Source organism: Astatotilapia calliptera, chromosome 5 (assembly GCF_900246225.1).
Source record: "Astatotilapia calliptera chromosome 5, fAstCal1.2, whole genome shotgun sequence".
Classification (NCBI taxonomy): domain Eukaryota; kingdom Metazoa; phylum Chordata; class Actinopteri; order Cichliformes; family Cichlidae; genus Astatotilapia; species Astatotilapia calliptera.
Window position 1 is genome coordinate 24,760,478 of NC_039306.1, and position 13,995 is coordinate 24,774,472.

The following is a 13,995-nucleotide window of genomic DNA, read 5'->3' on the forward strand; positions in this document are numbered from 1 at the left end:
AAAAGAATTACTTGCACCAGATTGTTATTCCACTTGTAAGCACTGCGGATAAACAGTTAAAAAATAGTTTAAATCTTTATAATGTTATTATGAAAGCTTGTGTATCCATCATTGGTGGCAAAGTCATAACAGTTCTTTTCTTACCTTCCTCCCTCCTCTCACCCTTACCTTATTTTCTCACCTTCTATCATCTCCCTTTGTCCTGCCTCGCTCCTTCCCACTCCTGTCCTCCAGGTTGCGTCTAGCTCGGATGAATGAAGAGATGCGAGAGGCAGAGGCGGCTCCGCTGGGTCAACCAGGTCAATACCCCACAAGCAGTCCCACTGAGCAGCAGTATAGGAAGTGCATCCAGGAATTCATCTGTCTCAACATAGACGAATGCTAGTGGTCACTTCTGTACCGTGGAGCAAAGCCTGTGCTCTATTTATAAATCTTCCTCCTGACTGAGAAAATAACATATTCATGTAAAAGCTGCCCCTACACCCTGATCACAAGTCTGTTACTTCCCCTAGATCTAAGCCTGCAGGCAACTTCTGATAAGCTGGGTGTCTGAATACAGAGTGACTATTGGATGCTTCGAGTCATAGGGAGCATCCCCGTGATGGACCTTTCTAACTCTACTGACTATCCAGTCACCTTCACCATCTTCCTGCTTCGCCACTATGTTTCTGCTTACCATTACTTGGCACTACCAATCCTAGCTACACAACACAGCCAGTAAAATGACATCAGCTTTCTTGGTGTTTCGCTAACAGGGTTATGCTCTAACTTCATTACATGGTGTGACCTCCTGTATGAGGGTGTGGGTGTTTTTATTTTTGTTGCCTAACAGCTCTTACCTCAGAAGAATCTCGCTGCATTAATCCTGTACACTTTATATCTATCCAGACCATCTGTGTGACATCCAATGTACCCATCTCTCCTTCATCAGAGATGTAAATATGCATATTTAGAAGTTTAGAAACTGTGTACTGTGGCATGAGGTAAAACAATATGGTATTTGTTCCAGTAACTTAAAAGAAAAAGAGTAACTGACAAGCTGCAGTAGAGGTGGGCAGGATAGTTTTACTGTGTATAAAAAGGGGGGTCGGGAAGGAAGAAGTGAAACTGTGACAAAAATGTTGAAGGGCTTGTGGGGAAGAGACCCTCGCCTGCTTTGTAAGATACTTTGTGTCGTCATGAGTGAGTGAGTGAACAGGAGAGTGCATGTGTTAAAGAATACTGAGAGACAGTTAAATAATATGTAAAGGAAAAAAAAGACTGCACTTTTCCCATATACAGAATTATCATTTAGCTTTTACATTGTTCTTGTCTAGTCAAGTTGTTGTCGATTTATTGTCTATTTTAATGATGTCTTTTTTATTTATCTTTCCAGAGGACCAGTGCAATGCATTATTGAATGCAGTTTTATATCAGCATTTCTGTTAATGATTGTCATTTCAATCTAAAATCCTTATTCAGAATTTATGATGGAGGTCTTTAGATATATTTTACATTAACAGCAGTCAGAAAACTTTCAAATGGCCTTAGATTACAGAGTACTTTTGTCTTGGCAGTAAAACGTGCCACTTCTCATTAGGTTATGCAAACACATCAATGGAACTTCTGATTTGAGCAATAACTGCCAATAGTTCAGAGCAGTGAGAACATGCAGAAATGTAAAATTGCATCATGTTATTCACTTCCATTTATAGAACATGAAACTAAAAAGCTCTTCAGCTTCCTGGCAATGGTAATATTACAGGAAAGTATTCGTGTTATGTTGAAATTATGGAGTATATTTAATCTTTTAAAAACTCGTGTCGTAACAGGACTAGCATATCTACGTCAATGCTAAGAATATCCTCTGTATGCTTTGCTAGATTTTTGGGAAGTTTGACCTTTGCATCTTGAGCATGATGAATATTTTTTCTATAATTTGATCACTTTGTGCAGTGCAGTCCTGTCAAAAAAAGCATGTACCGATATGACCTCTCTGGTGTCAGAAGTTTCTTCCTTTTTCCACCTCTGTGCCATTGTTTCATCCACACACGAATCTGTGGTGACTTTTCTTCTTTTCATTTCTTTCATTTTTTTATACTGTGCTTTTATTTTCCTCTGCCAAAGACTTTTTTTTTTTTTAAGGGAAAGTGTCTGACACTGTTGTATAACATCATGTTAAAAAAAGGAAAAAAAGAAGAATTGTTTTGGGTATATACAGGATACTCTTACCATCCTTTCTGAGTTGTGAGAGTGGTAGAAACACTGTTGGTGCTCACATGTTCAGAAGATGTGACTTACCTGATAGATACAATAGTTCAATGTACTGCAAGTAGAACCAGTCTCGGGGGGTGATGTGAAGCTACTGTGACCAAACTGTTAAGAGCTGTTGCCCTCGCGGAAGTATTAAATGTTGTGTCCATTTGTGTGTAGTATTGGCTTAAGAGTGGTTAAAGGCGCAAACATGCTGTATATAGTACACTTGCATATTTTAACTTAATGCTAACTTCCTGCCTCTCGGCATTCGGTCACAGATTCTGTTTAATGTTTGTTTTTCCATTGTCTTTGAAAACCAGCCGGTCGGGTAGAACTGTGACACGGTTCTGAATTACTTGCAGGGGTTCTTCTGTTTACTGGCATTTGGATATCTTTGGAATACTCCCTTCCATGTCTTTAGAAGCACTAAGGGGAAAAACAAAATACATACAATAAAACTGAGAAACTGAAATGGATCTGTTAACCCAGCTGCCTGCTTCTTATTCTCATTGCTGTTCCCTCTCTCATCTTTTCTGTCTAACATTCTCCCAGCATTCTTTTTCCAGATGATAGCTGCTCTAATTATTGAATAATAATAAATACGGCAGTGGTTGTAATCCATAGATATAGCCAGATGCTGGGAGAGTGCTATTTTACAGAATACTCTGGTGTGTCTTTGGTGATTCACAAACTTTTGGTAGCACTTGGCTTATTCAAAGCAATAAACCAATTAGTCTCATGTTGTGAAATATCACTGAGGTGTACACAGACTCTACTATTTAAGAATAACTTAAGCATTCAGAGTCTTATGGGTATTAAAACAGTGCTTCATCTGCTTGCCCGCAGCAGCAACACCGTGCCTTGAATAATTCAGTGTCTCCAGTGTGTAAAACATGTATGTGCTCTCACAAGCATATGTCACACCATCCCTGAATAAAATGTCCTCTCTAATTCCTTTAATTTAACACTAAAGACAAATGACACATGTCCACTTGAGGAAATAACCACTGACTGACATATCATTGCTTCTGTTACCACAGGACGTACCCCGAGCAGCAGGAGAGTAAAACCTAAGGATGTTCGGGATAGAGTGAGTGAAGCATCCTGGGCTGTCTTGCTGTGGCACACTAGCGTGATACTATGATTTTTCCTGCTCTGGTGGTTGCGCTTTAACTTGAGGTTCTTGCTCTGTGGCCCTCCCCCCTCCTATTTTTATGGATAAGCTTGGAAAACATTTGCTGTGATAATGCTGCCAGTCTTTTCCCTTTCTTATAAATGAGGCACAGGAACATTGCCTTAAGGAGGATGTGCCAAGATGGCTACAATACAGTATTTATACAGTTAAACTGTAATTTTGACTGAATTCAATGAGAGTTGGTAAGTTAAAAAAAAATGAATGAACAGGATGCTCACCACTACTTCCCTTTAAATTCCACACTTGCTATTAAGTATCCAGGAATCCCATTTAAGAGGAAATAAGGTTTTTTACTTGTACGCCCCATGAGGCTTGGGAGCAACGCAAAAATATGAGGCTGCGGGCACTTTTCTCTTTCGTGGGTATGCAAAGCAAACATTGATCTGATCTTTCTTCCTTATAATCTTGCTTATATACAGTACTGTAGAAAAGGCTTGAGTCACCAATTGTTTCTTAATTTGCTTCTAATAAGCCAGACTTTTGTTATTTTAAAAAATGTGGTCAATAGTTCAAAGTTTATCAGCTGCTTTTTCACTGAACTTTACTCCAGTCTTTGTGCCTCACAATTTCCATTCATTCAAGTATAAAAATGCTTCTGACTTCAGGGATGTGCCAGGCTCGTCTTAACAAACAACTTGCCAAACAACTGGTTTTAAATGTTATTTTTAGTCACCGTGTTTCTGATAAATGGTCAACAGCATTTGTTGTAGATAAAACATTATTTTGTACCAATGAGTTGATTCCTAAATATTAGCTGAAAACTTAACATATGTCCACGTGGCTTTCAGCATGCGCTTAAAATGTTGAGGAAAGGGGACAAGAAAGGATTTGAAAAAAACAGATGAACAGGATCTGAAAGTCATGTGCTTAAGAAACAGGTTAGAAATACAGCATAGACCTGGCACAGGCTCTGAGATATGCACCTGACCCTTCATTTGATCCCTCTACTGTTGACTGAAGCCTCACAGAAATTGTCTCAGTGCAAGGGTAGCTAGATTCTTAGGAAAGGGAAACGGCTAAAGAAGAATGACATACGCCAAATATACAAGAATTGGACTAAAAATCAGTGGCGACATTTTTGAAGGAGTAATGAATTCAAATTTTATATTTTTAGTTGGTGTCAGTGAGTGTCTACAGCATTGTCATGGTTGGATTTTGACCCACCATATAATGATGACAGCTTCATTTTTAATGATTACAATGATCCCGACCACACTTCCAAAGCATTGTTAGATAGAAAAACTCACAATGAAACAGTATCAGGCATAGATTCGTGTTACCAAAAGAAAAAGAAATGAGTGGTGTCTCAAGAGTTTTTTCACAGTAGTGTATCGCATATTCTAAAAGAAGGTTGGTAATTCTCCATGGTGCCCTGCAGTGGGACAAATCCTTGACTTCAGTGTCCACTGTTTCAGGTGACATCTCCTGCACTGATGTCTTTCGCGAGTTTTCTCTCCTCGCGTCTCTCCAGCCTGAAAAGTTGAGAAGAAGGAGCTTACAGTTCAGCAGCTGTAAGAAGCCAAAGTGATCACTGCTGACCCCTCACTTCATCCGACCTCTCTTCAGTCACTTTGGAATCAGGCAGGAGACTGCTGCGTTCGATTAGAAGACACGTTGGTCCGCCGAAGTGAATGCTCTGGGAATGAAAAAAGAAAAGTCAAATTCCAGTAGGCACAAGTTAAAACTACAGCAGACTTGTAATAGTTGTAATATTCTCTCGTAAATAAACTTGGTCAAAGACAAACAGTTCTATTGCACTGATGTTTTAGCTGACTTACTCCAGTTTTGATAATGTTAGTCATCCAGCAGAGCTGACATTAACATTTGATGACCTTTAGACATATAACAACAAAACAATTCTCAACCTGTCCAACTAATATTGCATAGGGCCCCATTACAAAGTAAACTCAACCTTGGACCTGTCTGAGCATGAACAATGGGACCTGGAGCTTGAGTTGGATAGAACATCATGTAGATGCATCATCAGATTGGAATCTGGGGAGCCTGGAGGTTCGATCACTGTTCCTATTTCGGTTAACGGGAAGTACAATTTCTTTATGTGCAACAGTTTTTGGACAGATGGTCATATGTGCAAGGAATGTCCTCATGACTCTCAGGACCCGAGTTCTCCCCGGAGAACAGTGCAATGTAAGAGGTGATGATTGTTATTTACTGTAATTTTGAAAAAAAAAAAAAAATCTCAGGAAGCAGTTGAGCTTCCCAAACTGTGGGTCTCACACCCACACCAACAAAATTAAAAAAAAACAAAAACAAAACACAGATAAAATAATCCGGGTTTGACTGTGTTTGCTAATGCTTATGCAAATATTTCCACGGGCTTAATGACGCTCTCTATGATGAGTAAATGAAACTTGACCTTTAAATTAAGTGAACTAATCCTTTAACATTTCTTCAGCATTTGTGATGAAATTTCTGATAAAATGATTTTAAGTGTTTTGTAACTGATGGCAGAAGTCAAATAAAAAAATCTACTGAAATTATTAAAGGTCTTGTGGAATGTTTTAGCGGACTAAACAATGGTTGTTGTTTAGTCCGTGTTTTGTTGCAAATCCAAATTTAAGCACCAGCATAAAGTACCGGGAGGCCCTCTGAGCCCCTGGCATCAGACAGACCGCTGTGTAGTGTGTCAAGTGCTACTTGGCGATTGACTATAAATGTAAGTACGGATGTTATGATTAAAAGACAGTTACTGAAGGGTGACCATGTTTGTTAGACGGTACTGGACTTCCAGGAGGATCGCGATTGGGCAGCTAGCGACAGTAAAGCACTTGCTAAGTAACGTTTCGACTGCTACAGCAGCGATGAAGAAGAAAACCGGAAGTGTAATTTTTCCTCCTGCTGGCGATAGCGTAAGCTACTTTGGTGTCATCGTCTTATCGGATTGGGGTTGGCAACAGAAATAACAGCCTTATTTCGTGTCCAGCCACGAATACATATTTTCGTTGGGGTTTCTGGAGAGGTATGTGTATACTGCACATCCCGTAGTTACTAATAAAAGCGAGAGATGTCGCGGTCAGCTGTCGTTATACAATATACAATACAACTGTTCCTGCTAGTAGCTGCTAACATTAGCCGGTTAGCAGTGGCCTACGTTGGCTAACGTTAGCCACTTGTTCTAAAATGCACTCAAACAGGAACCGACACCGGTTAGCATTAGCAAAGCCACCGTGCCAAGCTAGCTTTCCTGAACTGGCTTTACTGATTAAAGTGTGGTGTGATTAAAGAGTGGTCAGACACATGCAGTCATTCTGTAGCTGAAGCTTGGTCCGTAATAGTTGTTTATTATTTAATTATCAGGCTTTATGACAGGCACTGAATGTGCCAGAAATGTAACGTTAGCCGCTAAGTAGCGGATTAGCCTCAGTCACATAAGTTGCGTTAAGAAGCCTTCCTCTTTATTAGGAAGTGATAATGACATAATTCTAGCACTGTTGCGGTCCACGTACTGCTTATTACATGTCAGCGTTTGTCCCCGTGACACCAGGTCAGTTGACAGTGTTTGTTATTGTCGTAATTTTCAATTACATGGGTTGACAGGGGAAGAAAGTTTAAAGTACAATTATATCCGTTGTGTAAGTATTTGGAACACGATGCGTATTTTAACTTGAACGCAATACATACTATATTCCACTCTCTGCTAAATGCTTACTTTTTCACTTGGCGAGGCAGTGTTGTATGCATATAGCATTAAAGCACCACAGCAGTGCTGTGCATGAGTTACAAAACAAACAGTCACAGCGCCATTAGAGAACAATGAGAGATTGGATAAATAGTTTTTAAAATTCGGTGCTTTTTGTAAGATGTACTAATTGGACAACTTCATCTTTTAGGAAAACAGAGGCGAAGTAATCACTTGATATTTAAACTTCACTCTGCAGCCAGAGTTGAGCTATTTCTGCCTGTTTCTCCAGTTAGCGTTAGCATTTGCTAATAAATAAACAGAAGCCTGTACTGGTTACGTGTTGTTCAGTGTGAGATTTTACTGCCCTTCTCTGCTTTTGTTGTTGTTGTTAATTAACACACTGTTAGTCTTTTCAACCCGATTTCACTCTAGTTGAAACACATTGAACATGTTAGGAACCTTGGCCTTATTTTAGACAGTGGTCTTAGCATTCATAATCATACTAATAAGGCCAACACAACTGCATATGCAGCTTTCTAACAGTATAACCATATGTCAAAAAAAATTCTTATCTCAAACTGACTGGGAAATGGTCCATCCATTCATATCAACCAGGTTACTGCTGTATTTGCAAGATTATCCAAATCATCAGCTAGATAACTTCAGCTTGTTTGAAATTAATTGGCTGCCACTGCAATACAGAAATGCCTTTAAAATGCTTCTATTTGTTCCTAAAGCACTCAGTGGTTTGACCCCCAGTACATCTCGGACTCTGAGACCTCTCAGGTCATCAGGTGCAGGTCTGTAAACTGTTACCAGAATGAGATGAAAGTTTGTTGAGGGTACATTTTGTTATAATGGTTCTCTTCTTTGGAACAACCTTCCCACTGACCTGATGTCAGTTCCAACTGTGTCTACATTCAAAAACAAACTTGGAGCCTCTTTATTCTTGCAGGCATATGATTAATAACTTTGTGTTTGTGTGTGACTGTTAACGTATCTCTCTTATGTTGTTTTTATTGCCTTAAGAGATTGTAGAGCTACATAGTTTTAAAAATATTTTTATCTTTTGTGGCAAGCACATTTAACCTACGTGTAATGAAATGTACTATATAAATAATATTTGCAGTGATATGTTTAAGAGTTTATTAAATATTTAATAGTATTGATATTTAATAGGTCAGGTGACAGTGCTGGATGCAATGTTTTTTGATCTGCTCTAGTTGAAGCTGCAGTTACCTTTCACAGGCATATTAGGGTTAAAGCCTTCCGCTACCCAGAATGATTCATTCATTCAGAGTTCTTCATTCATTCAATCATTCAAATCTATGCAGTCCAGAGTTCAGATCCATAGTAAAACAGGATATGCTTTGATTTCCTAATGTAAAGGAATACATCTGGACAGTGATGTCAGTGTAAATCCAGATTTATGCAATTCACTGTTTTTGTTTTCTCACTGTTTATGTTCTCTCAATCATCAGATGAACAACAACGGGAACAAAAGAGCTCCAACTACAGCCACTCAGAGACTTAAGCAGGATTACCTCAGGATAAAGAAAGACCCCGTGCCTTACATTTGTGCAGAGCCCCTTCCCTCCAACATCCTAGAATGGTAAGTTCCTCATTAGTCAGGAAATATTGGGACTTTTTGACTCTTGAGGTCCAGCCAGGGAAGGGTGTTTAGGGCCATCGACAAAGTTTAAAACCTGTGAATATTCTGTAGAAAAATAATAAACTAAACATTTCATGTGTAAAATCAGGCTAGTGTTTTACACCAACAAAATTGAATCGTGGTTTCCAAGATGAACAGATGAAGAGAATTAAAACTGCATCCACTGCTATATACAAGTGAGTATTTAGCAGTGGATGCGGTTTTAATTCTGTTTTCAGAGCTTTAAAAAATTTACAGTGCTGTGTAAAAGTCTGGAGGCAGTCCTCATTTCTTTATATTTTGCTAAAAAAAAGTGACATTGGTGCAGCAATTTCTGAAACATGTGCAAACTTAAATGGAAATACAGTGTACAAGGCAAAAGTTTGCACAGTTCTGAGTTGAAAGGCTGAAAGTCATTATCCTTCACTATGTCTTGAATTCTTAGGCAAGCTTTTGTGTGCTTTCTTTTTCTTTAGGAATAGTTCTCAGTGCTTCTTGAAGGACATGGTGCAAAACTACTATTTTTATGACTTTTAAATTATGTTATTGTTGTTTTTTGTGTATTTGACTTAAGAAATTGGAAGAAATTGTTCATTGTTGCAACAGGCTTCTACAGAAAGTAGTGATTCAACTAAAGAAGGGGGAACAAAATATGTTTTTCCAACAGGCTGCTAATAAGAAAGTCATTTCTTTGAAACCATGTGTGTACACAATACTGAGTCATCCCTTTTTATACTGGAATGAATCCTAGGACAGTGTTAAGTAACTTGACAAACAAGAAAGCAAAAGTTAAAGTGAGTGGAAAAAGCAACCAATGTTCAAACATTTAAAAACACGTCTGTAGAACTATTGCGTCAAGACCACTTTGGTCACGTCAGAAAGACTGGTTCCTTGGAAAGATTTATATTTTTTAGAAGGAAAATGTATAGAAATGAGTGATGAGTAAAGACTGCACACTACTGCACCTCAATAGTGGCAAATACAGGCTTAGATTTGAATGATAATACTGTTAGCTCTATTTCTGCGGTAGAAGGAAACCCATATGAAGAGTGACACTGTACAAATTGTATATATCCCACAGACTATCCTAATGATGATCAGGTATCGTTTCCTGTAAAGCTATGAACAGGTTTTTGTTAATTTTGTTTATACTCATTTTCTTTCTATTGGGAGATGTCTTAAAAATCTAAACCAGTACAAAAAAGACGTATAGATATTGGAGAAAAAGTGCAATTGACCAAAAATGTTCTGAATACGTGACATTTAAATAATGAAAGAAATATGTAATTGAGCACTTTTAGCACTTAGCTAAATATTAGCCATATAATTTGATTAGCATTTCTTGAATGGATGTTTATTAAAGAAATTAATGGTTTTAAATAAAGTCATAATGAGCGCTGGAATGTGACATGGCCCTCAGTAGTGTGTTTAACTCTTAAAAGAAAAAAAAAATATATATGATATTAAAAAAATATGATATTTTTATTGTAATTATTTAGACATTTGAGCGTGAGTTTAACATGATCAGTGCAGTACTGTGCAAAACTCTAAATTCACCTCTTGGTTTTTATATTTTGCTTCCAAGGAGCCAGACTTTCTTAACATTTTCAAAGTGGTCTGGAGCAGTAGTTCTCAAGACTTTCTGAACATTTTAAAATCTTTAGACACTCGTTGCTTTTTCACTTATTTTCAGTCCAGTTCTTGTTCTTTGTTTTGTTTTGTTTGTTTTCTTGTTTGCCTTTGTGTTAGACCAGCAGTCCCCAACCCCCGGGCCTCGGACTGTGAGTCGTTTGGTACTGGGCAGCGAGAGTTGAGGCTCAGGTGTGAAATGTATGGTTTTCAGGGTTTTTATCGGTTTTCAGCGTTATTTTGTTATTGTTTTTATCGTTAACTCTGTTTTCCTGGGTCTTTTCACGTGTGTTATGAATAAATCTTCTTTTTTTTGGTACCGGTACTAGTTTTATTTTGTTGTATTTATACGCGACACCTTAAAGGCCGGTCCGTGAAAATATTGTCGGGCATAAACAGGTCCGTGGCGCAAAAAAGGTTGGAGACCTCTGTGTTAGACCACTGAGTTAATGCAGCTTGCAGTTAATGTGTATTGTTGAGCCCTCCTGTGCATTTCTTCACTGTAGTTTTTGAATGGAACAGTGAGAGAATAAAAATCACCACCTGATATAAAGAGTAATAAGAGTAGCCTCAATACAAGGATTCACAAAGGTCAGCAAATTCCAGGTGGGAGACAAAACTGTTGGAATTGATGTGAGGGAAGGTGCGGAGAGGTAGAAACGTGAGGAAAAAATTAATTTGGCTCAAAAAATAAAAACAAACAAGACAACAACAAGTAAGGGAGCTAGGAGGGGGCAAAAGTCCCAGCAGTTTGTTTCTTTTGTATCTTGCATCATGTATGAAACACAGGCACACTAATTAACACGTAATTACCTTGTGGCTGCCATTGCCAGCAGCTGCCACTGTGTGCATTCGAGCATGAATGCTGGCGGCGGTGTTGGTTACTAGTGTCGGTTATGTTGAAAGGTCTACAAAGATTCATTGCAGAATAGACAACTTGGCAAAGTAGGCATTTTAAATCATATCTTAGGCGCTTTGTGACTAGCAGCCTGTCATTCATTCATATATCTATCTGTCTGTCTGTCTGTCTGTCTGTCTATCTATAAATTTAGATCTTAGATCACAGGATGTGAAAGATCTAAATTTTTTTTTAAAAATTGGAGGAGAAACAGAGTTTGATTCTGGGCCATGCCAGCAAGTCTAGAGATGACTTGTTTAGTCAAATCTGAAATAAGTGATTAACTTTTTTTGTTCCTCTTTTTCAGGCACTATGTAGTCAGAGGTCCTGAGAAAACCCCGTATGAAGGTAAGAAATGCTAAACACTAGAAAAAAACTTGTGTAATGTGTGAGTTTAGATGAGTTAATAACTGATAACATCACCGGAATGATCAGGTGAGTCTTTCTCAGGTTAGCTTCATACAGGTATGACTAATCCTTTGGGGGTCTTTTGCTTTTGATATATCACAGTGTTGTATAACATATATTTATATATGTCATGTCTAATTTATAGGTGGATATTACCATGGAAAACTTATATTTCCCAGAGAATTCCCCTTTAAACCACCAAGTATCTACATGATAACGCCAAACGGGAGATTTAAGTGCAACACAAGGTAGGACTGTAGCTTCTTATTGCGCAGTTAATTTAAGCGTTAAAGCTTTGAAAATGATTTAGGCTGCGTTTTTAGAACTTGGTCATAAATGTTCCCGTTTCTCCACAGGTTATGTTTGTCCATCACAGACTTCCACCCGGACACGTGGAACCCAGCGTGGTCCGTCTCGACAATCCTCACGGGTTTGCTCAGCTTCATGGTGGAAAAAGGACCCACTCTTGGCAGCATTGAGACCTCTGATTACACAGTAATTAAAACAGACTATCCTATTTGCAACATAATGACATAAATGACCTGTTATGTCTCAGGTATTTCATGTCTTCTTTCTTTTCTTTTTTTTTCTAGAAAAGACAGCTATCAGCCCAAAGCCTGGCTTTCAACCTCAAAGACAAAGTATTCTGTGAGCTGTTTCCTGATGTAGTTGATGTAAGTATGAGGGCCTTTTTTTGGGGGGGGGGGGGGGGTTTGGGGGGGGGGGACGTTCATCAGGGACTGATTCCATCCTAACCTTCTCCTCCTCCTTTCTGCCAGGAGATGAAGCAGAAGCAGAAGGCCCAGGAGGAGCTTAACGCCCGTACACAGCCTCTCCCCTTACCTGATGTGGTGCCTGATGGAGACCCCCAGCAAGCCCACTATGGCCTCCCAGCCCTCAACGGTGGTCCTGCCCCACTAGGGGGTGCCAACCCCGCCCCTGGCCAGCAGCAGGCCAATCGTAACCATGGACTACTAGGTGGGGCTCTAGCCAACCTCTTTGTGATTGTAGGCTTTGCAGCGTTTGCCTACACAGTGAAGTACGTGCTGAGGAGCATAGCGCAGGAGTGAGAGGAGCCGGTGTTTTAGGGCAGCGCTCCCCTCCCCCTGCAGGTGAGCCAACTAGTGGACTCGATATTCTACAAACACACTACGTGGGGTGGGGAGGGATGTTCATTCCCGATCAAACCCCTCCACAACCACAACCTCCACCACCACCACTACTACCACTACCAACATGGACTTTGGAAGAAAAAAACTCAAAGCCCACCTAGCCAGGAAGGACTGAGGGGAGGAGGAGGAGGTGGGGGATGGACGGGAGTGGCTGTAGAGCCGGGGCCGGGGAGACTGGAGGGGTTTATTAAAACGGTTGTGATCTACTCTGTGCTTCTGTGGTTTATATCACTTCTAGAAACAAACTTGGCTCATGGGTTGTGGGAGAGTGTAGCTCTGTGGGTCACTTTGTTGCAGACTTCACAGCAGACATATTGATTTCCTTTGTGAAAATGAACTTTGCATAACTGGAAAACTTGTTTGTTGATTCTAAATTGTTTGCCTCTGCCAATCACTTCTTTAGAAAGCATTCCCATCTGCATTGTTTCCTGCTAATTCATTAGAGGAAATAAAATCCTCAGGGGATGAAGAGATGATTTGATCCAGCTCCAAGACTTTTTTTTTTTTTTTTTTTTTTAAGAGTGACATGAAGAGACCAAATACATACAAGTCAAGTTTCATGTAATCAATTTCCTCGGAAAAACCTCAAAGTAGTAGTTATGGTTTCCACTTTCTGTGTCAGGGGTGTTACGTCTTCTACTTTCTGTTTCCTATGAATGGGTTTGAATGCATTCCTGGTATACCATTCAAAGGCTGCCAGGCTACAGTGCTGGGATACATGCCAAGAATACATTAGTGTAATTTAGTAAAGGTTGGACATGATAATAAGGACTTGCAAGATGAGTCTGTGGCCAAAATAATGATGAATCCATTAATTCCCATCCAAGGAAGTATAAAAGGCAGATTCTGTGAATAGTGTAAGATCAGTAACTTTTAATAATCAGACACAATATGATAAAGAAGCGTATAGCAGCAAAACTATACGTGCACTTATATGAAAATGGGTGTTATAAAAGAAAGCTCATGCTTGTCAGTACTTGTCAGTTTATCTCACTGTCTGAGATTAAGCACCGGTGATGCGTCACTGACTAAGAGACTAGACAAAACTCCAGCCTTGATTTCTATTCATATATGAAGGCAGAGAGCATGAAGAAAACAAAAGTTGGCCTTTGATCCTGTGAAGCAGCTAAAGCTACACGGTCAGAGTTAGATGTTAGTGCAGAT

General features: G+C 39.3%; 2 protein-coding genes across 10 annotated transcripts in view; both read left to right on the forward strand.

Moving 5' to 3' along the window:
- LOC113022706 (arf-GAP with coiled-coil, ANK repeat and PH domain-containing protein 3-like) overlaps nucleotides 1-5,634 on the forward strand; it is a 57,209-nt gene extending 51,575 nt beyond the window's left edge. For 4 of the 5 annotated variants that reach the window (XM_026168392.1, XM_026168394.1, XM_026168393.1 and 1 more), the window contains exons 24-26: nucleotides 235-299; nucleotides 3,276-3,325; nucleotides 4,846-5,634. In XM_026168392.1, coding sequence (XP_026024177.1) covers nucleotides 235-299; nucleotides 3,276-3,325; nucleotides 4,846-4,914 — 184 coding nt within the window. In that variant the 3' untranslated portion in view covers nucleotides 4,915-5,634. Of the gene's footprint in view, nucleotides 1-234; nucleotides 2,720-3,275; nucleotides 3,326-4,845 lie in introns of those variants that run through there. The other variant, XM_026168396.1, reaches the window with a different exon arrangement.
- A 321-nt stretch (nucleotides 5,635-5,955) lies between these two features.
- Nucleotides 5,956-13,355, forward strand: ube2j2 (ubiquitin-conjugating enzyme E2, J2 (UBC6 homolog, yeast)). 5 transcript variants are annotated; one of them, XM_026168399.1, is made up of 7 exons: nucleotides 5,956-6,107; nucleotides 8,555-8,685; nucleotides 11,559-11,599; nucleotides 11,805-11,907; nucleotides 12,016-12,154; nucleotides 12,253-12,333; nucleotides 12,439-13,355. In XM_026168399.1, the coding sequence occupies exons 2-7, from the start codon at nucleotides 8,555-8,557 to the stop codon at nucleotides 12,727-12,729; spliced, it is 786 nt and encodes a 261-aa protein (XP_026024184.1). In that variant the 5' UTR covers nucleotides 5,956-6,107; the 3' UTR covers nucleotides 12,730-13,355. The 5 variants fall into 5 exon arrangements, with proteins under 5 accessions (XP_026024184.1, XP_026024182.1, XP_026024183.1 ...); XM_026168397.1 differs by lacking the exon at nucleotides 5,956-6,107 and adding an exon at nucleotides 6,136-6,300; XM_026168398.1 differs by lacking the exon at nucleotides 5,956-6,107 and adding an exon at nucleotides 6,137-6,410.
- Nucleotides 13,356-13,995: the final 640 nt, after the last annotated feature.

Excerpts from the sequence above, each read along its gene's own strand:
- ube2j2 (XM_026168397.1), top strand. The coding sequence starts at position 6,154 with ATGTTTGTTAGACGGTACTGGACTTCCAGGAGGATCGCGATTGGGCAG. Across the intron at positions 12,155-12,252 it reads TTGAGACCTCTGATTACACA|AAAAGACAGCTATCAGCCCA; the intron begins GTAATTAAAACA and ends TTTTTTTTCTAG. Across the intron at positions 12,334-12,438 it reads TGTTTCCTGATGTAGTTGAT|GAGATGAAGCAGAAGCAGAA; the intron begins GTAAGTATGAGG and ends CCTTTCTGCCAG.